The 21,169-nt window shown below is 33.9% G+C and overlaps 4 protein-coding genes across 5 annotated transcripts; 1 reads left to right on the top strand and 3 right to left on the bottom strand.

Annotated features, from left to right (window-relative positions):
• Window positions 1-329: 329 nt before the first annotated feature.
• IntS8 (integrator complex subunit 8) lies at window positions 330-4,873 on the bottom strand. The gene is made up of 11 exons (XM_014350344.2): window positions 4,636-4,873; window positions 3,613-4,030; window positions 3,296-3,536; window positions 2,996-3,232; window positions 2,673-2,918; window positions 2,353-2,602; window positions 1,824-2,285; window positions 1,257-1,743; window positions 1,063-1,181; window positions 642-988; window positions 330-566 (listed from the first exon to the last, which is right to left on the bottom strand). The coding sequence occupies exons 1-11, from the start codon at window positions 4,751-4,753 to the stop codon at window positions 441-443; spliced, it is 3,051 nt and encodes a 1,016-aa protein (XP_014205830.2). The 5' UTR covers window positions 4,754-4,873; the 3' UTR covers window positions 330-440.
• A 2,319-nt stretch (window positions 4,874-7,192) lies between these two features.
• On the top strand, window positions 7,193-8,876 carry Pex11c (peroxisomal biogenesis factor 11c). 2 transcript variants are annotated; one of them, XM_014350382.2, is made up of 5 exons: window positions 7,193-7,652; window positions 7,765-8,025; window positions 8,107-8,285; window positions 8,358-8,426; window positions 8,513-8,876. In XM_014350382.2, the coding sequence occupies exons 2-5, from the start codon at window positions 7,795-7,797 to the stop codon at window positions 8,730-8,732; spliced, it is 699 nt and encodes a 232-aa protein (XP_014205868.2). In that variant the 5' UTR covers window positions 7,193-7,652; window positions 7,765-7,794; the 3' UTR covers window positions 8,733-8,876. The 2 variants fall into 2 exon arrangements, with proteins under 2 accessions (XP_014205868.2, XP_089447474.1); XM_089591348.1 differs by having other exon boundaries at window positions 7,193-7,330.
• A 47-nt stretch (window positions 8,877-8,923) lies between these two features.
• Window positions 8,924-17,539, bottom strand: orb (polyadenylation element binding protein orb). The gene is made up of 11 exons (XM_014350343.3): window positions 17,078-17,539; window positions 15,252-15,642; window positions 14,374-14,498; window positions 12,627-12,886; window positions 12,425-12,542; window positions 11,921-12,347; window positions 11,623-11,843; window positions 11,454-11,549; window positions 11,206-11,371; window positions 10,917-11,125; window positions 8,924-10,743 (listed from the first exon to the last, which is right to left on the bottom strand). Exons 1-11 carry the CDS (start codon window positions 17,096-17,098, stop codon window positions 10,612-10,614), a joined length of 2,166 nt encoding a protein of 721 aa, XP_014205829.2. The 5' UTR covers window positions 17,099-17,539; the 3' UTR covers window positions 8,924-10,611.
• An 874-nt stretch (window positions 17,540-18,413) lies between these two features.
• Cdc16 (cell division cycle protein 16) lies at window positions 18,414-21,133 on the bottom strand. Its single transcript, XM_014350376.2, has 11 exons — window positions 21,001-21,133; window positions 20,774-20,926; window positions 20,524-20,688; window positions 20,296-20,455; window positions 19,981-20,224; window positions 19,829-19,908; window positions 19,662-19,751; window positions 19,285-19,594; window positions 19,056-19,218; window positions 18,790-18,982; window positions 18,414-18,721 (listed from the first exon to the last, which is right to left on the bottom strand). Exons 1-11 carry the CDS (start codon window positions 21,109-21,111, stop codon window positions 18,513-18,515), a joined length of 1,878 nt encoding a protein of 625 aa, XP_014205862.2. The 5' UTR covers window positions 21,112-21,133; the 3' UTR covers window positions 18,414-18,512.
• Window positions 21,134-21,169: the final 36 nt, after the last annotated feature.

Below are 21,169 nucleotides of genomic sequence, written 5' to 3' on the forward strand. Positions count from 1 at the left end.
CATGCAAACTGCCCTAGTGAAAATTTGTTTTATTAATTCCCTTTATCTAAAATTTTTCAGCAGTTACGAACTGCTATTTTTTACTTTCTCTTTTTTTGAAACCAACTCACAATTATATTTTGTTTAACCCATTTTTTTTTTCATCTTTTCAACATCTTTTCGTAAATAAGTTTGATTGATCAAATGCGATTTTTATTTACCAATTAAGAAGATTTATTTACATGTACCTAGGTTAACATAACGATTTTTCAGAAATTTGCAAGTGGGTCTTTTAGTGTACCTTTTTGATGAGTTCCAGAGTAATGAACAACGTTTCGTTGATTTTGATAAATATTTATTTTAGTTCTTAACAATGTCAAATATTTACAAAAGCTCATTTTTGCAAATATACAGTTTAAATTCATCTGACTTTCGTTGGTTGTACAGTACATTTTTAAATTTTAAACATTATATACATACTGTTTCGATAATGCTCGTAAAAACCTAGCTTTTCGTACGTTAGCAGCTTCCCTCTGAATTTCTTCATTATTATTAGAATTTAGTTCCAAAAGGCCGATATTTTTTATCTGAAATCACACAACGCAACTATTATTTTAGCATTTTTTTTCCAAGTTAAATTATTTGAGAAAGACTTAGTTTACCGCAAGTTGTTTACGATGATGTTCTCCCCGTTTTGCGTGTAAATTTATCAAATACTCTAGTATGGTGGTATCCCAAATGCAGTTATAATAAGCATCCATGGCATCGTTCAGAGTTACAGATTTAGTTTCATTTCCAGCCATTTTAAATGCTAACGGATAGTCAACTTCTTCTAAAAATTGACATAGAACAACTGCTTGTGTGTAGCACTGTAGATGAGTACAGCATTTTATCATTCTCCGAAATACGGAATCATCAATATGGTTGCGTATGGGTAATGTGAAAAAATCAGTAGCCACGATAATCGCCTCCAAATAATATTTCATAGCACTTTCGTGATGACCTAAGACTAAAAAAAAATTTTGTGAGAAAAATAAATTTTTTTTTAAATTATTGTTTACCGAATTAATGTAACCATCTTACCAAAATTAAGGTCAGCCATTAGTCTGAGCCAAGGAACGTTAGTTGGATAATATTTTAAAGCTATTGTTAAAAGTTGAAATAATATTTCGCTAATAATCTTTGGGTTGTACGATTTTGGGCTGGAAAAATGTGTTACTATTATTTAAATTTCAATCGCCTTGATTAAAACATGTAAATTTTAAATAAACCCTCACCTTGGAATACTAGCAGGCCATATATTCAAATATACAGCGTTGAGTTCAAAACTTTCGTCACGCAGAACGTTGTGCAATCTGGCTAGCAAGGAAATCGCTATGTTCAACACATTGGCTTCTCTTAGACGATATAGAATCGAAGATATGCTGGCCAAAGAGTCTCTTATTATGCCAGTATTCGCTGATCCACTGTTACTACTGCTACGTTTTTGAGGCATATCCCTGTTCTGTTTGCATGCTGCCAAAACTATATCCCAAGCTTCTTTCGAAAATTTCTGATTTTTGTGTTTAGCTACGTTACTTAAGGCAGCAGCAAATTCACAGCTGCTCCATTGTTTTTCTAAGCTTATCAAATAATCCCATTCTGACATGTTCAAAAGGAATACAAGACAGTATTCTATTATTTCTTGTCTGGGTATCAACTGGTCTGATGACTGAATGGTACTTATGCACTGTTTGCACAAAGTTGTCACTGCCTCTGTATCGCCTATGGTATATATCGTATTGTTAAAATGTTCTGCAGGATTCTGCTTTTTAAAATAAATACTTCATTTTGAGAATACTTACAAATTTTATTGGGAGGCCATGCATACAAACTATGACATATCTCGGTCAACAGTAATTCCCAGCTAACAAGCCTTGTTAATTTATACACAATGTTATTTCCTCCCAAAAGTGAAGACTTGTGACACGCTTCATTCAAACTTTGGGCATTTCGTTGTATTTCGTTTTCGACTATTTTTAATAACGATTTTGCTTTCATAAAATCTTTCACCAATGCTAAATCTTTACTTTTTGCCAACAAAATGTAAAAGAAGTCTTTTAAAAAGCCCTGAGGCATCGAAGATATGACGCTCTGCAAAGGAATTGGGATTTCCCAGGAATGATGCAACTGCCAAAGCGGTTTTGGATAGTTTGGATTTTCTCGCATTATTTGCCTTAACAAAATTTCAATGTCTCGTGGATCATAGGATGTTATGAGACGATTCTCTAATCGATGTAGTTCTAATTCATTTTTCTTTACTACAACTATAATTTGAAAATTTAAATAACTTTAAACATCAAACCGATCAGTTTAAAAGAGGGATAAACTTACATGTACGTTCTATTGGCTCAATATCCCAATCATCGGACAACAGAATACTTGGTATATCTAATTCTGTAGGTAAAGACTCTTTTTTGATCTCCATTAGTTCTTTTTCATTAAATAAAGATACATATTTAGGCTTAGCTAAAATAGCACTAGCAAGCCCGTCAATCTCTCCCATGATAACAAGATATAATAAATAACGAGCTATCCTTTGTTTATCTAAATCTGTAGCCTTATCAAGTACACCATCAAAAGCCTGCAAGTAATTCGAAATTAATCATAATGTTAGTTTTCATACATTATTTACTTTGATTGATGAAAGTTACCCAGAACAATACTTCTAATCCTGTAGCTTTTGCAGTCCTAATGTAAAATGCATAGTTTCCAAGAAGTACTTCATTATCTAAAACTCTACGTACAAGATTGAGGCACTGAATTTGCAGCAGTAGACCAGGGGGTACAACGATTTTTCTATTGGCGACACCACCTTCGATGTCTAATTCTAAATTGTCTCTATGTACCAAAATTATTTCTCTTGCTAAATTATCAGCTTGTAGAATTTCGATTACATTCTAGAATAAAAATGTGATTTTAATGGGTGACAATGAGCTGAAATTTAAAAAAATTTGCATAAAAACAGTTGACTTACTGCATATTGATTTTTGATAGAACGAAATAATTTTTCTGTAAGACTTGGACTTTTGCCTTCTACAGGTACTTCACAAGCAAGACAATATCCCTCTAAATATTCTTTTTCTATGCTACAATACAGTAAAGGTTTTGATGTATCGAGTTTAGCATATAACTCTTTGGCTTGACTAATGTGAGTTTGTGCAAGTTTATTCTCTTCTTTCAAAAGATGAAACACCGCCAAATCATAATGTATCTGTGTGGCAATTTTTTTTATTTTATTTTAAATGAAGAAAGCTGAAATTATAAAAAAATTTACCTGACACTTCAATTCATCTTCTGTAATTGTAAAAACATTGTTCCAATCTTGTTTGACCTCTGTGGAATCTTCCGTCAGTATTTGAAAAGTATCGAATTTTAGAATTTTTGGTTTCAAGTCTTTTGCCAGCAAGACTGCATTTAAAAAATGAATACTATTGGCTGCTTGTGCATCTAATTTTCTAATGAGCTCATCATTGATCGCAGATGCTGCAAAACTATTTTCTTGAACAGCTGAATTACTAAAATACAAAATTAACAGATAATAAAAAGAGTAATTAAACATTTTCATCAGATTCTGCAAATAAATTTCCATACCTATTTGGAAAAGGTTTCACTAGTTTATTATTCAGAGCTCTATTGACTATAGCTTTCAAGACCCATCTGTGATACAGAACCAATGTAAATAACACTCTTTCAGATGAAATATCCAGTAGATTATCTGGTAACACTGGTATTTCAACAACAATGTCCATAGTAATGAAAAATAAATCTTGGAGCAATACCACTTGTATGTGAAGTGGTAATTTGTCCAGTAATAAATCTAAATCCCATTTCAAATAGGCAGCCACCTTCAGTGAAAGAATTTTTAAAGCAATATTTTTGTAAGACCACTTGGGAGTAGGGTTGACCTTGACATCATTACATTCGACATCGATGACCTTGGTATTTTGTTCATTAGTTTGTTCCAAGTTGATTGTAACAAATTTTGTTATAAGATCTGTTGCTGAGGGGTCTGAAAATTTAAATTAAAAAAATTTAAGGCTTTGATTCATGTACAGTATGCTGTGGGCACCAAGTACAGCTTTTACCCATACAGATAAAGTACTCGAAAACCTTATAAAAGTAATAACGTATTAATGTATTAACCATGGCGTGAAAACCTCTATGTACACTCAGTGGAACTCTGATCTGTCCTGGACCCTATTATTGAACAGTACTTCACGCCATCGTTCTGAAATAGGGTCCGGGACAGATCAGAGTTCCACTGAGTGTACCTACTTTGTAAATATAAACATTAAAGACACTTCAACATCAATTTTAAAAGTAAGATGAAAACAGGAAGTTGCACTTCTTATAGTACGTTTATAAAAACAGTTTAAGTACCATACATGTAAATTAAAAAGAAATTTTTTTCTATTACTTGATGTAAATATTGCATTCAAGGTATGTTCATGCATAGTTCGTACTTATTAAATCATTTTTCAACTGAAAAAACGACTCTAGTTCGGTGTCCTTTGAAATTGAAATAAATAAACAAATCGTTAAAATAGCGCCGAAGTACCGTATACCGTCGGATTTCGAGATTTGAAAACAAAATGAGATTATAAACAATCTTACCAGGCGAAGGCTTCGAAATGTGTTTTTCCAAAAGTGAGGGGTTCAGGAGAAATTCGAACCACAGTACGGTATCCGGGGATATAGGCACCGTACCAGGCCTTAACAAGTCTACGTCCATATTTTTTTTTAACTTCTAGGCAACATCGGCATCAGGACTCAGGAGTCGATTTCAGCCAAATCCTATTCTTTGCTGCTCGTTCAATGCTCTACGTCAATTATACTTACAGGTATACTGTCTACTTATAAAAATGCAATGACGACGACGAACGTAATACTACGGAAGCTCGGTCACGACACTGTCACTCACGATAGTCACGAGACGGCATCTGCGTAAAAAACCTCTAAAAACGCATGAGTATTGTATTGTAATTTTATAAATATTGTCGATTTTATGAGCCATATAAGATAAGTAGAATATTGATAGTTTTGGAGGTCGATTTTTAGGTAAAAGATAAATTGTAAAGCAATTTAAATTAAGTGAGATCCAATGCTCCATTTTTAGGAGACTCTTCCTGTGTAACTGAACTTCTTTTTTAAACTTTTTTTCTTTAGTTGTCTCTTTTGGACTTATTACTTTACGTATCTATTTAATCATTGTTCAAGATTTCTGTAACACAAATCTTGGCATGTACATATTATATAAGTTAGCTGTTTATTTAAACTAGAAAGTTAAAGGGCTGTGCTTCCGCGAGTTAATGATAAAAGGTCTAAAGTATTTTAATTTTGTAAATATGGTAGATTTTATAAGCCGTATAAGATAAGTGGAATATTTATACTTTTCAGGGTCCATTTACAGGTAAAAGACATATTGTAAACTTGCCGCAAGTAGCACAATGATGTTAACTTTTTATTATCTATCTATAAGATTCGTTGCGGCTGGTTTATAATTGATTAAATGGCTCTAATATAAGAAGTAATAATTATTTGGATCAGCGCCATCTAGCGGTCTTTATTTTTTGGCCAAAAGTGGCTCCTAAAATTCTCAATCAGAGCATTCAGGATTAGAGCCATTTAGTCAATTATAAACCAGCCGCAACTCATGATAAAGCTATAAAATAAAAAAATAACGATACATGTGTTTTTGGCGGCAAGTTAACAATTTGTCTTATGCTTGAAAATTTATCTTTAAAAGTTCAAACATATAGGAGGTCGATTTTTTGGTAAAAAATAGATTGTTAACTTGCCGCTTCAAACACATGTATTGTTATTTTTTTATTTTATAGCTTCATCATGAGTTGCGGCTGGTTTATAATTGACTAAATGGCTCTAATCCTGAATGCTCTGATTGAGAATTTCAGGAGCCACTTTTGGCCAAAAAATGAAGACCGCTAGATGGCGCTGATCCAAATAACTATTGCTATTTACAGCAAAGTCACTTTGATAATTACAAACCAGCCGCAACTAATCTTAAAGATAGATAATAAAAAGTTGACGTAGTTTGTGCTGTTTGCGGCAAGTTTACAATCTATTTTTTACTCAAAAGTCGACCTCTAAAAATAGAGATATTCATATGGTTTAATAAAATCGACCACATGGTATTACTTAGTAGTAATTTCTTTAATTACTACACATAACTTCACGTACATCTTACACCGTGCTCTCTTTACCAGAATGATAAAATCAGAGGCTGTAAAGTTGCGTAGGTCGTGGTGGTAACGCCGCTTGGGGTGTTTTCCGCAATCGTCGTCACCAGCAAGTAATTTAAATTTGCGCTCTACGTTACCGTTAGGTCAGTAAGTCAACTACCTTGAATTAAACTGCATGGCGCTGTAATATATTCCGTTATCTGATGGCCAGATTACGGAACAGAGCGCCAGTTAATTCAAGGTAGTTGACTTACCGACCTGATGGTAGCGTAGAGCGCAACCTTAAATTACTTGCTGGTGACGATTGCGGAAAACACGCGCGTGCACCCATTTTATTTGTACACTCGCCGTACCTTGATTCGCTAACCGCGAAGTTTGAAGTCTTAAATTTTTTTATGACAAATAAACATAAAATATGATTTTAACATTGTTCAATAGTTGTTAATATGATAGTTGTTTATCATTATATTCTTATTTTATGGTTATGGTTGTTCCTCGTGTTTTAATACGATAAATTACTTCAAGAATTCAAACTTCGCGGTTTGCGAATCAAGGTACATATCACATACGTGTGAGTGTACATATCAACGGAGATATCCTTCTTATCAAGGGAGAAATCTCTATCGATGCATGCGCGAAGATGAGCTTAATGGATGTTTCATCTAAGTAATTATTCTACGTAAAATATAAGCAGTAAAAATTTTATATTGTTTAATTAATTAGTTATTTTTATTAAATGCGATGTAACATAATTTTTGACAGTCGTTCTTGAAAAAAAAATTTGTTTTAAAAATAATATATTTTGAATTTTCCCGGGAGTCGCCATGACAGAGCTGGCACCATCTACTTTGAGCTTGCAAAGGCAAACTTCCTCATTGAAAATAGAAAATACTTAGTTCGCAAAATCCGCAATGCTAGATGACGCTGATGCACTATAAACGAAAACACTAAAACACAACACGAGAGGTTGACTATGTTGTGTGTTGACTCAACACTGTTGACACGTGTTGATGTGCCAGACTTTTAGCAGCGTTTAGTGTGCAAGAAGAGAGTGCTTTTTTTACGACGTGTATTGTAGCTGTGTGTCTGTTTAATTGGTTAAGTTAAAGGTACTTTAAATAGTATAAATACTTAATAGTAAATAGTGCTTGGCATCGATGTATGTGAGTCGTGAAGTACATTACTCACGTTAAATGTTATTAGGTCTACAGTTAATATTTAATCATCACGAATTATTATTCAATTTACTCGGATAGTTTAAAAAAGTGCAAAACAACGTGAATCTAGTTAACATTTTACAAAAAAGCTCACATGATCTCTTTCCATTAAAATATTTTGTGATATATTATTACCGTCATTGTTGTGATTTTTTATCAATCGTTTATCCATCGTTCAAGTGATTTGAGGTGTTTTATAAATATACTTGTCTAGGTTTGTCAGCATACTATATAGTCAAAGCCAATATTTTATATACATGCACACCATGTCTGTCGATCACTTCGATCTTTTTAGAAAATTTTTTGATCATTTATTTTTTTCAAAGTTGCCAATGAAAGTACTTATCTGAGCAAAAATGAGCATCGAGGTGATATCCGAGTACTTGGACAGCTATGAAGGTCGAGACAAGTTTCTTAGGACACTTTCCTATGCTGCTAAACTGGCATCAGGCTTTCCAGCCTCCAATCAAACTTCTGAGAAATTTAAGTGTTTCAGCAGTAAAATGAGTGGTGCTAGAGTCATTTTGAGACTTTTGGATGACATTCCAAACATACATCATGCCATGACTTATGGATGGGGGCAAAAAGTATGTTTACTGCATCATGCTTACTGAATTAAAATAATGTTCAACATGCTGCTCATTTTATGAATGTTTGCATTCATCCAGGAGCCTGATTGGTTCATCAGAACTATTGAGTTGGTTAAAATAGCTGTGGATACTTTTTATGGGCCAGTGGAGCATTTATGTTGGGCTGGGGAAAACAAACTTATACCCCTGGATACAGAGAAGTGGGGCAATGCTACAGTGTGGTTTTGGATAGCTTCGCTCTACCTGTCTTTATTGAAGTAAACACCTATATTCGTTCAAATTATTAACTTTAATCCAACAAGTATACACATATGGAATTGTTTTTTTAGAACACTGAGAAGATATAAACTACTTAAAAAGCAAGAATTTAGTTTTAGAAAACAAGGACTTGATCCAAGGTGTTTATAATTTTTTTAAAAGGTTCCTTAAGTGACAAAATTTTATTTCAATCATTGATAAAAAAAAACTTATCATTTAATTGCAGATTTAATAAAGCCAAACTCAACAGCCAGCAGAACAACGAACTACTTATTTGTTTAAGGTTACTACTCGACTTGAGCTATGCAGTGAGTTACCTTCCAGCTGGAACACTATGGGGAGGAAAGTTTTCAGCTTGGCAAGTTGGTGCCTTAGGTACTATTTCATCTTTTATAGGAGTATATCAAGCTTTATCAAAAAGAATGATGCAGAAAAAAAATAGTTGATTTAGTTTAAGAAGATAAGAGAAACAAAAAAAATTGGTTGAGGAATTATTATTATATACAAGAGTTAATTGTTCAAGTATTAATATATTTGTTATGATATTGAAATGTAATTAATGTTTATAATAAAATCATGGGGAAAAACAATTTTTTTTTTTTTGAAGAAAATTTATTTTATTTCATATTAGTTACTATAGTACAAATAAAACTGTAAAATAAAGCTGCAAGAACTTAAAAGCTTGGCAATACTTATTTAATGGTACAATCTCGATTCTTAAAAGCTATTTAAAAACTGTGTTTTACAAATTAAAAAAAATAAAGGAACCATAAAGGCACTTTTTATATAACGTCTCAACATATTAAAAATACTTTGCAGTCTTTTTTATCAGTTGAAATCACTAAGAACAAATATTTTTATAAGTTTAGTAAAACGTTTGAATTTTCATGAACTTAAAATAATTTTATTTGCATATCGCCGTAATAAAAACTATGTAGATAATGTTAAAAGGCACGACTGATTAAAACAGAAGTAAATACGAGGATAAAAGTTTTAAAAAATTTTTTTTCATAGGATTTTGCAAGCTTTTTCATTATTGCTTGATGATAAAATTACTCTTCAATTATACTACCTGTAATAGTTATATGTTGGACTTGATTCAACAAGCTTTACATGCCTTCTCAAACATTTTAGTAGACAATAGGCATGCATTTTTTGTCAGTAGATTTTTGGCGTGCCATTAAAAAAGTTTAAATATCGATTACGAGTTACTATGACGATTTACATGCATATCATAATAAAACTCGTCTTAACGACTCAATACATACGGATCATAATAAAAAAAATTAGCATATAATTGTAAGCAGATAGGAAATGAAGGAAAATAGATAGATAGGTTTGAAAAGGGAGTGAAAATAAAGATTTTTTTTTTAAGCCAAAGATATGAATGATTTAATTGAATTTCACAAAATTAAAAAAAAAAAAAAAAAAGAAAAAAAAAAGTAACAAAACAATTTGAAGACAGTAAGTTTGAAAAACTATCATCGTAAACAAACAGATGCAACACATAAATTGCGAAAAAAGCAACAAAAAAAAAAATAGAAATAAAATTTTGAAAGTTCTACCATCATAATTATAACCCTTATTTCTCTATATAATCGTCATTATTTAAATGGCCTTAAATTTAATAAGAATGAACCTCATTCTAACGCGAAAACCTAATTTCTTTGCTATTGTCGACGAAAAGAAATTTTTGCTACCAGCAATTACTTCGCTTATGAACTGGTAGATCAACATTATTCTTAAATATATTTTATAATTAATCAAATTATGCAAGAACTGACTGTGCTTGGCTCTATTTCTATAAGGAGCTAGAATCTTCGAATTGTGATTATGATAACAGAAATAATCATAACAATACTTTTTTTTTAAATACTCTAAAACAATATTCGAACACATCCTGGCCAGTATTCTTGATAACGACTATACCAACAAATAAAAAAATAATATTCTCTCGTAATAGGGAAAGTAACTAACACTTTCATCACCCCATTTCCAAAAAATCTCGCTTTGTTCTTGGAGAACAAAGAACATCTCACACACATACACACTTAACATTCCCATTCAAGGGAAAAAAGGCTCTATAATAAACTTAATCGCGCAGTGATCTGCCAACAATACAAAACAACTTTTTTTTCACGCAATAATTATGCTCCCTGAACATTTTATAAATTCCAACTAAACATTCGCTTAACTTTTTCTGCTCATTTCGTCAACCGTTGTCGGAGAGAATTTGCGTGATCCGGTTGACCATAACACTAGTGACGTACATCTCCACTTGAACGATGTCGGCAAAACAAGGATTCCCTAGAATCATTTTAATGTTTAAATGAGCGCTAAACACGTGTTAACAGACACATTCTTCGAACCACGGGACATCGGTTCGTGAAAGCTTATGCCGGATTCACGACTATGTACGTAATGCCAGCAAGTATGGCAGTAATATCTAAAGCAGACCTGGAAAAAAAATACAAAAATCAATGCTGAATTCAAGTTGTCGGAAAGAATGAAAATCAGTCAATTTTCAGGTTTAATTGATGCAGGCTATCAAAAGATTAAAAAATCTAATTTGGTTCAAAATAGTAACAAAGATGGCTTTTATAAAAAAAAAAAAAAAAAGTTATTCTTACCTTTTCTTTACAAAAATAAGGACCTTGTTGAACGTAACAACTTGAACATGGTGAATCGTCAATGTAAGGATCACATTGCAATGTTTTCTTAAAGTCTTCAGTTTTTACTTCAATGAACCCTGCATTTATGGCTCTCTCATACGATTCCTTGTTACTAAAAGTCAATCGGGCTGCTCCAATCGGATACTTATTCTTGTCTGTATCAATACCTGATCAGAATTGGAACATAAATACAGTTTATTATATAACTTGCGTTTAATTAGTGAAAAATTGTAGCAAAGACGCTTACCTGCGTAAACAACACCACCAAACAAGTCGTTCATAATGGTTGCCAATCCAAGCGCAGTTATCATGCCATGTAGAGCGCCGACAAAAACAGTCAATTCTGGATCTAATTTCTGTGATGGTGATTTTACATAGTTGGCATCATCTAAGCCCCAAAAAATGACTTGTACCTGTATACATTACAAAAATATGAGTTGACACATGATTGATGTGTGTACTAATTTACGCATTGCAAAATACAAGGAATCTTACTGCTTTGCCCTTTATTCGTTTTGATGTTATCTTATAGTGATAAACATTTTCGCCCTTCTCGATACTGTGCGTGCAATTGGCTAACAATGCCTTTACCTGATTAGAAAACGAAATCAAGTCAAGTCAAGTAAAATAGACAAACAATTTTTTTTAAAGAAAAAATAATTACATGTTTCTCCGACTCAAAAATAACGTGGCAAAAGCCCATCGGTTTAATTGGATGCGGCCACTCCACTTGGATTTGACCAAATTGCCTAAACGCATGACATAGGACTGATTCTGTGACGTCATATGGAACTCCCCCTAAAAACACTTTAGACGAATACCCAATGGGCCTTTGTGTTTTAGGAGGCAAAACTCCACTCCAAGAAAAAAGAGGCTGAGAAGTAGCTTAAAACATGAAGGCAAACAAAAATTAAAAAATATTTTTCTCACTTCTGGGCACATTATACATTTATAATGCTTACCTGCAGCTTTACGATGAAATTTGGCGGCTTGATCCAAAGATTGTTGGTACAAGGCCAGCTGATTGTTGAATGAAACAACAGACTTGGAATTATCGTATGCACGATTACTGTAGACATTGCGATTTCGTGAATGACTGTAGAGCTGATTTTGTGATTGATGGTTGTAGCTCGAGTGATGATGGTGATGTTGCCCTATCGACTGTTGATGGTGCTGTTGAGGCGTATGGCGTTGATGGTAATGTTGTTGCTGCTGTGGAGCGTGGCGTTGATTACAGCGCGTAGTCTGCATACAGAGTGCCTCGTAAAGTTCTGGGGGTACCACTGTTCTGTTATTGCCGTTGTTGTGTACGTGCTTTTCCTTCGCGAGCAGCGCAGCTGGATATGGTGGATAGCAATTTCGCTCTCTGGAGTTAATTGACAAGTAAGTCTGGAATTCATGATTATTATTTTCCATTAATGTTTATCAATAATCGTTTCGTACTAGTTTGGAACAAAATTCTATACCATCATATCAGCTAAAGGTCCATCAACGCTACCAGTACTATTACTTGAGTCTGCCGGAGAATCGGACCTTGAACCATTATAAAAAAAGTTGTGCGGCGACATATCTGCAGCTGGACTACTAGAATTACATGTTTAATTTATTTTTAGTATTGAAAAATTCAAATTGATATTTTTGTTCGTTTGACAAGACTTAAGTACTTACCTGTATGACGTGGAGCTCCCCCGAATTGCTCTGCCGTAAGGTGGTGAGCGAGCAGGCGAAAATGAAGACGGCTTGGTGAAATTTGTTGAAGTAGTCGAACCTGTGGTGTACGGACTGCTGTTTTTACTTGAGATAGAGTTGGTATTCGAATAATAGCTTCCAACAGAATGTGGACTTTCTGGCGTGTTAACGGAAGTTGGAGAACTTGGTAATTCCATGATGCTTTGATTCGAGTAGTAATTGCGTGTGTTTTCTTTTTGCTAGAAAAAAAATTGCTCATAATAGCTTATAAAAGAAAAATAATTTTTAACTGTGCATTCTTGAATGTGGAGTACAAATAGCCATTTTTTGTTTTTGTGAAACATGTCAAAGTATGATTAAAAGGAAAAAAAATGAATAGAGTCAATTAAAAAAATTGCTCTTTAAAGCCATCTAGACTAAAATTTTTATTCATCAATTTTCATTCACACGGAAAGTTGTAAGACTTGGGAAAACAATGGTAAAAAAGTCCATAATAAAAGAAACCAAGGAGAATCGTTGCAGTGTTTTCAATAAGCTCCTGGACACTGTTCTGGAGTACCTCCAAAATAATATCGCAGAAAAGCTCGCGGCAAGTATCAGAAAAAAGCAGAAAGGGTGGATGCATGGAAAAACTAAAAAGAAAAAAAATGATAACTTTAATAGTCCCCCTTCAATATAAATGTACATTATTTTAAAAACTATTTGTTAAAAAAAGAGATCTTGAAACTTTTGACGAATCCTGTAATATTAAGTTTAATTTAATTTTTTTAATCTATTAAGGACTTATGCAAGCTACATAAAATATACCTTGCAAGAAAATAATTGTGAAATAAATTGAATTACCTTTATAGAATCGTTCTTTTACACACGAATCATTAACTATGTTATTTTTTTAATTTATGGGCTCGTAATCTTAATAAAACAATATTAGGGCATTTAAAAAGTGGGTCATATCTTTAAAGTAGTAAGTACTTAAACGTGAAAATATGTGCATCTTTTCAGGAATGCGAGCAATAAAATGACTGGCGTAAGCTGTGCAAAAATTCTACGCGTGAGTGCATTTTCAGGCTTTTATTACATTGGAAGGACATTGTGCGGATGGCCGTGCCAAAACTGCCAGAACCTCGAGCGAAACGGCTTGTCGCCCGCCGATGCAGGGCATTTTTTACGAGCGACCAATCAATCAAAGCAATATTTGCCTTCTTCACACATGACTATATTTTTTCAGTTATATTGCAAACCACGCAATAAGTACATTCGGAAAATAATTTTTTTTATTGCGCACGTATGGTGTTTTAAATTATGTTAAATTTTTTTTTTTACTGATTAGTTACGAAAAATCAAGTGGCACCAAACTGAGGGGGACAAATCTTAACGCGCCAAGAACGAAGTACAAAAGGGATCGCTTTTGGAGGATCTCCAAAGTAGCCGACGATCATCGTTCTGGATATTGTATGCGGACAGTTTACCAAGATGACCGAGATCTAAGATGACGTCAGGATGAAACACGCGTTAAGCTACGGGATGGTAAAGACGGTACGGAGGCTATACATTAGCTGTTTGGCACTTTTACGGGCGGCTCATTGCTCGCTATGTTTACAAGTTGCCAAGAAAAAACGTTTTTTTGATACACACATAGTCGTCGTTTTTACAGAAAAGAGAGTTTTTCGAGTAGTGCTATCAATTGGGATCTGATTAAATGATCGTTTAATTTTTTTTTATTTACCTGATAAAAGTTGTGGTAAGCGGAGGCGTCGTAATTACCCGTCTGTCCTCTTTTATCTTTTTGTCCAGCATTCATCAGTGGTCCTCGTGGTAGCGCAAGCCCAAAAAGATCGGCGATTGATGTATCTGTTGACGTGCAAATAAAAAAAAATAGTTATCAAGTATACCGAAATTAATTGTTTTTGCGGCATACGTCAGACATATAGACAAATGAATGGTGATTAAAAAAATCATCAACTATGGTGTAAAAATAATGAATATTTTTTAGTTAAAAACCAAAAATGAAGGTGTATTTTAAATAAATACTAGGCTTTATAGACATAGAAGCCAACAATCACAAAAAAGAAGTTAAGGAAATGATACGTTAATAAACATGTAATATTATTAAAGTTAAAGTTACTTGGAGTATATTTTTGATTCTTGTAAATGTAAACACCATTATTGCGAGGGTAAACATGCATAACTTTAATAATCAAACATTCAAAAAAGCAAATATCAATATCTTTTACCATTTTCAATCATCAAACTTTCAACAAAACTCTATTCTTTTGAATAACATTGATTTTCATAAAAGTTTTGTAAGTTTACTACGCAATGTTACACTTGACATAAAAGGATATTTTAAACGTAATCTCTTGCGAAAATTTCCGCGAATGGACATACACTAAGCTATTCCTCGATTATTTTACAAAAGTCATATGTAACAAGGCAAGCTTTACGTGTTGTACAACAATGAAAACCTTAAATTGATATAAGATTTAACTTCTAGGTATTAATAAAATTCCAGTAATATTTATCCTAATATAAACACCGAAAATTGCTAAACATGGCGAACATGGCTGACAAAGGAAAGAGATAAAGAAAATGGAGCAAACTCACCGTCGACACACGCAGATCCAGAATTGACGGTGGAAGCTGGCTCGAACGAGAACTTGGAGCTGGCGAACGAGCTCTGGGACGAGGGGCTATGTAGATCGAGCAGCATGTTGATGGATTGCAGCTGATGTAGGTGCTGTTCGCGCTCGTGTTGCTGGAGCCCGAAGCCCTCGCGGCAGTCTCTCTCGGAGGATCCTAGGCTCTCGTCGTAATGATGCATCGTCGCCTTCTCCAGAGGAGATACCTGAGAAACCGACTGCTGGGCCCTAAGCGTTGGCGACGAAATTTGACTACCGCTGCTGGAGCTTTTGTTGCTACTGCGAATTTTTGGCTCTTGTAGGTCCAAGTCGGCGAGCGTGCATGAGCTCTTTTCAGGCTCAAACTCGTACGAGAACTGCAATAATTAAAAGGCACGTCAAAAACGGCGACACATGCGTAATATAGATCATTGCCGAATGTCATTAAATTTAAATGTAGACACTTTCGTGAATATGCAGCTACAGGATACAGCTACAGCTTTTTTATCGCGTGAAAACAACCAAGGCTTGTAAACAAACAATATTAAACTGAAAGCTTGTGGAACTGGAAAGTAAGTAATGGAAAGAAGAAAATTATATTTTTCAATTAAAGGAAAGAGATAAAATTTTAATAAGACAGACATATGCGTCTACTCAATGTTCAACTATAACTCGACAATTTTTATTACAAGCGCACAGTTTTATTAATCCAAGCGAGAGCGCTCGACACTTATGATACCAAATAAGTAGATACTCTGAAAAACTACCGGACAAGTCTGTAAATTTAATAAAATGCTCACCAATATTTTTGATTTTACTTTTACTTCCCAGAAATTTTAGCGTGATCACAATGGACTTGACAGCCGAGCAAAATACACCCTTAGCTTTGCGCATTACATACATGTGTATAACTTAAATATACCATTAGCCGACTGAATTTTCGAATTTCTAGGAAGCAGACGGAAGGACCATGCCTATACCTGTGTTTTTTTTTCAAACTACCACGTGTTCATACTTAGATTTACGTAAACACGAGTCTGAAACCACTCAAAAGATGCGATGGTATAAGTATATAATATAACCCAAGTAACACGCGTATATTATATGCTCGGAGATTGATCTCTGGGATAAGTACGAATGCACCCTGATTGTATACAAACAGTGCGTCGTTGCATTCTTGGAATACCCACATCGTGACAACCGCCCCCCCCCCGTTTTCATACACATTTGCGTGATGAAAAACTATTCTGAACACGATCAGACGATGGATCGGAATGTTTGGGTAATTTGTGCTACGGTTTTATGGGCGAGGTTGAATGTAAACAAAAAATTCTCGGTAAGGAAGCGCTTGTGACTTTGAGGTGTAGATAATTCATGTGTTGGTAATAAATGGGGCTTGGGCAATATTTTTAAATTTGTCAAGACATGTCTACAACCACAAGTGATCTCACGACTTAATAAAGATTTTGATGCTTTTGTTTGCAATTTGATGAAGATGAATTTAATTTATACACACGAGCGCGCGCGTAAGATACCTGACAGGGTGTAGTGCAATGAGCAAGTGATCACAAAACATGTCGGTACTTGCAAGACGATTAAAAACAGACTATACTTGCAATGTGCATTTACCATCCAGCATGAGTATAGTCGCGAAGAAATCTGTATCAAAACAAAATATAAGTGAGTCGGCACTTGATCTGATACCACTACTCGACCGTACCATATTTATAGCATAAAAAAGAAAAAAAAAAAAAAAAAAAAAAAAAAATGAGAGATATCTTTAAACAGAGGAAAAAAACTAGAGGCACTTACTTGTTGGTACAGGGTTGGCATCCTCGCGGCTAGTCGCGGCTCCCACCTGATGTTTCCTTGGCTCTTTTCTCTCTCACAGTAGTGACAACAATCGGTGCAAATTACGCAAATCTCCCGCGAAACACGTGTACGATTATAGAAATAATCTCACGTCAAAAAAACAAAAAAATTTTGCGCAAGGAATGAAAGTAGAAAAAAACCACCAGAGGAAAAAAGCACTAATTCCTGTAACGACTTGTCAAGTGGTGTAGTAATGCTGTTTTTTCGCGCCCGCGCGAGGTTTTTCCTTTTGATCCTTCGATCGATGGGATGAAAGGATGAGCGGCACGACCCGCACGACGAGTGCCAAGACAAGACGAGAAGATAATGGTGCAAAACTGTCGACGACCCTGCGCCCTGCGCCGATTCAGCAGTGTGTAATGTGTGTGTAGGGTGTAGGTAGTAGGTACTTTATCTTCCCCAACTTCGACGCCTCGACTGAGCTCCTCGGGTGACTTGCTCACATCTTAAGGTATGGAGTGTATACCTATATATATTTTCCTCTATTGTAACTGTGCGACAAAGAGAAAAACACACCGTCGGCGAAAGCGCCGGTACACTTCCTCCGGTATCCCCCGGCGTTCTCATGAGAAAAGGGGGGAGGGTGTTGTTGTCTCCCCGCATTTTGTAAATTTTTTGGGTTTGCATTTTGCAATGTAAGTAAGTAGGTAATAAATGGCTACTTTTTTGACTCATAAACATGTGTAAGAGGTGAGAGACGTTCACAAAAAAGATCTGCACAATGTAGACACCATTTTCTGATTACGGATTGATCGATCGTGCCACCTGTAATAGGTATATATCAAAAGCCACGATAAATTTTTAAGAGAAATAGCAAAGTATACCACGAAATAGCTCTTTCAAATCTTTTTCCCACTTTATTATGGGTGCGAAGTAGGGGGACCCTAGCTAGAACTTATTGTATAAAAAAAATTTTTTTTCAAGAATAATCAAGATTTTCGGGTTCAATAATTTGTTTTAAAGATAACAGTAATTAAGTCTAGTACTGGGTTACTATACCGTTTCTATACTACATGTAGCCATGTAGGTGGAGCCATTTTTCCGAGGTAAACAGGGACACAGCAAATATGGCCAGACTCCGTCATCGAATGAGTTTCAATTGATTTACAAACTATGACATTATCCCCTATTTTTCTTCGAGAAGAGTGTAAAGAAAATAAGCGGGCAAGGAAAATAAAGCTTTTATTCGTCCGACAAAAGCTCTTATTAAATAATCATTCAATTCATAATTTACTAAATGTTTTTATTTTTTAAAACTATTAAAATGTGACTAGAAACTCTTTTGAAAAATTAATTAAGATAAAAGATTTTAACTGAGGGTACTAATTAAATTAGAACAAACAATTTTAAAAGAATAAAAAATGTTACTTTATTTTTACTCTTGTTTCATATTCGATGAATCAAGCATTTCTACTTCACTAGTAGACATGTCATCTCCCTTAGATGAATTTTCAGTCCACCCAGAAAATAAATTAACTCTCAATTTTTCCATTTGTTGATCTTCCCCTGTAGCTGTTGTAATAGTTTCATCCATTTTTTTGCGAGACTCTCTAGACTCGTACTTCGGTAGCTCTAATGGAGCATCTGTAAAAAAGTATAAACATTAAAATATTTTTTTCCATTCATTTTATTTAAAAAAAAATTGTAATTACCCGGAAATGGAGGGGTTTCATTTATAAGTTGTTCTAAAACAAATCCCAATAGTGTAGTTGTGAAAGTATCATCTCTTCTGATGCCAAGAGCTCTGTGACATGCATCAACTGCTTCTTGAGCATTACCCATAAGAGCATGTGTAAAACCAATTGCAGAATAAGTTGCCGAACTGAGCGGATTTAATACCAACGCCTGAAAATTGTGATTTTTAAAATTGTTTGGTAAAATTTGTCAAATTAGTTATGCTTGCACACTAGTTGTTTACCTGTTGATAATAATCCAATGCCTCTTCATATTTTTTCAACTTTCTGCAAGTATGTCCTAAGTTATTTAACAGAGCTTCCCATTTGCTTGGGAGTATAACATCCTTCCGTCCGTTTTGAATTTTTTTCATGGCTTCTTTAAACTGCTTCTCAGCATTTTTATAACTGTTTTTAAATAAAAAAATTATTGTTTGTAGAATTTCTTATAAAAAAAAAAAAAAAAGAACTTACTCTAAATTATAGAAAGAAATAACAGCAGTTTCATGTATTACAAATGGATCATCAGGAGCTATGCTCTGTGCTTGTTGGAAAAATTTATCTGCTAATTTAACATTGTTGGTCAAACCACATTCGAGACCTATGTACAATAGTGATAAATGACACCCTTTCATTAATTGTGAAGCTTTGAAATAAGCAGCCATTGCTTGATCGTGCTCATTTTCAACTGCAAAGGAATGACCATAAGCTAGCCATGCTGGACCAAATAAGTGATCTAAAGACGTGGCTTTTGCTAAGTATCTTCTAGCTGGATCACTTTTTCCTGGAATGAGGAAAAAAAAAATTTATATATGCAACCAATTGGCATAATCTTTGTTATTGATTCATACCTATACTGTAATAATAACAGCCAACTGCAAACCATGACAGCGCTAAATCTGGATATAGATCCACTAATTTATGAGCCAAATAAAATAAGGCTAAAATAATGTTTTCATGAAACTGTAATTAAGAAATTATTTGGCAGTTTACAATAGTAGTGTAATCAATTCATTACCATTTGTCTTTCTTAATTCTACTAAACAAGCTATGTGTACAGGTAAACAGGCACTATGGTATGGATCAGATTTTAATATACTGTAAGAAAATTCTAAAATGATTGAAAAGCTTATTAAAACAATTGTCGTAAATTTAGATGTAGGATTATACCTTTCTGTCAATGAGAAGCATTGATAATAATCACAATTGTAATATAGTCTTTCTGCTTTAGCAACTTTTATGTCCAAGTTATTCTTTAAACTATCTTTAACAAGTACTCCATCAGATACTAGGAAATTATTCTCTGCTGGTGCTTGATATTTTTTCAATTTACTTTCGTACAGAAGTTTCACTAATTCAGCATCAGATTCTTTACACTGTTCAACAAAGGGTAGAGATTCCAAAAGTTCGTTTTCTAAAAAATTTGTTAGCACACTGTTCTTTTATTTCCTTGGTATGCTTTTTTTAAAATAAAAATAAAATTACCTTCAGCTGCAGAAAGCATCTGATTTTGTACAAGGGCCTCAAAAGCTTGATAAGAATACACATCAAGCTGAAGTGATTGCTTGTAACATTCAGTGGCCACTGCTCTGTTATCCATAGCTTCGTAAATCTTCCCTTTGATGTATAGGATCGCACTTTTTACCTAGAGCAGTACACTATTGGTTATTAAATTTATTTATGTATTTACAGAAAAAACTTATGAGTACTAACATTTTTTGGAGCATCTTCTATAACTATGGATTGATCAAAGAAGCTGCTTTCTGTTTGATTCATGTTTGTCAAGGTTTCAAACTCATTTATCACTTGCACTGCTTCTGTCAATTCTTTAGCTTCGTAAAGAGAACGAATTACTAAGTAGTGACATAAGACATTTTTCTAAACAAACATTAGTCGATTATTTCAAAACTAAACATTCAAAAATATACAATTTATATCATGTTTTTTTTTTTTTAATTTCAACCTTTTCCAGTCCACGACTTCTGATTAAATGAGCCGCCCGGTGATACTGCTTCATCAAGTACATACACTGAGCCAAAACGCATACATCTTTGAAGTTTTCATTACCTAATGAAAGAACTTTATCTGCCCAAAACAAAGCTGCATTGTACAAGTGCTAAAATTAAAAAAAAATCGTTTCTTCTAACAATTACAAAATACAAATAGATGAAGAATGAATACATTAATTACCATGTCAATGTAATGCTTGACTAGTTTTCGGTAAGATTCTAAATCAATGCTTTTATTTTCCAAAACATTGCTCATACTCTCGTCAGCGCTCAAAGAATCTCGATTCGACATTGTTGAAAAAGAATAGTTTACAAAATATACACTACAAATTTTTAGGTTAACTTAGATT

This window comes from Copidosoma floridanum, unplaced genomic scaffold, assembly GCF_036245765.1.
Source record: "Copidosoma floridanum isolate Cflo_tuat_1 unplaced genomic scaffold, Cflo_Japanese_pri ptg000013l, whole genome shotgun sequence".
NCBI classification, from domain to species: domain Eukaryota; kingdom Metazoa; phylum Arthropoda; class Insecta; order Hymenoptera; family Encyrtidae; genus Copidosoma; species Copidosoma floridanum.

Coding starts and splice junctions, on each gene's coding strand:
- IntS8 (XM_014350344.2), bottom strand. CDS start 4,753: ATGGACGTAGACTTGTTAAGGCCTGGTACGGTGCCTATATCCCCGGAT. Junction 4,031..4,635: donor CATTTCGAAGCCTTCGCCTG/GTAAGATTGTTT, acceptor TTAAATTTTCAG/ACCCCTCAGCAACAGATCTT. Junction 3,233..3,295: donor AAGATGAATTGAAGTGTCAG/GTAAATTTTTTT, acceptor ATTGCCACACAG/ATACATTATGATTTGGCGGT.
- Pex11c (XM_014350382.2), top strand. CDS start 7,795: ATGAGCATCGAGGTGATATCCGAGTACTTGGACAGCTATGAAGGTCGA. Junction 8,026..8,106: donor CTTATGGATGGGGGCAAAAA/GTATGTTTACTG, acceptor GCATTCATCCAG/GAGCCTGATTGGTTCATCAG. Junction 8,427..8,512: donor AAACAAGGACTTGATCCAAG/GTGTTTATAATT, acceptor ATTTAATTGCAG/ATTTAATAAAGCCAAACTCA.
- orb (XM_014350343.3), bottom strand. CDS start 17,098: ATGCCAACCCTGTACCAACAA. Junction 15,643..17,077: donor TGCCAACCCTGTACCAACAA/GTAAGTGCCTCT, acceptor TAATTATTGCAG/TTCTCGTACGAGTTTGAGCC. Junction 11,126..11,205: donor TGGTGGTGTTGTTTACGCAG/GTAAGCGTCTTT, acceptor AATTCTGATCAG/GTATTGATACAGACAAGAAT.
- Cdc16 (XM_014350376.2), bottom strand. CDS start 21,111: ATGTCGAATCGAGATTCTTTGAGCGCTGACGAGAGTATGAGCAATGTT. Junction 20,689..20,773: donor GAAGTCGTGGACTGGAAAAG/GTTGAAATTAAA, acceptor ATGTTTGTTTAG/AAAAATGTCTTATGTCACTA. Junction 20,225..20,295: donor GATGCTTTCTGCAGCTGAAG/GTAATTTTATTT, acceptor CAAATTTTTTAG/AAAACGAACTTTTGGAATCT.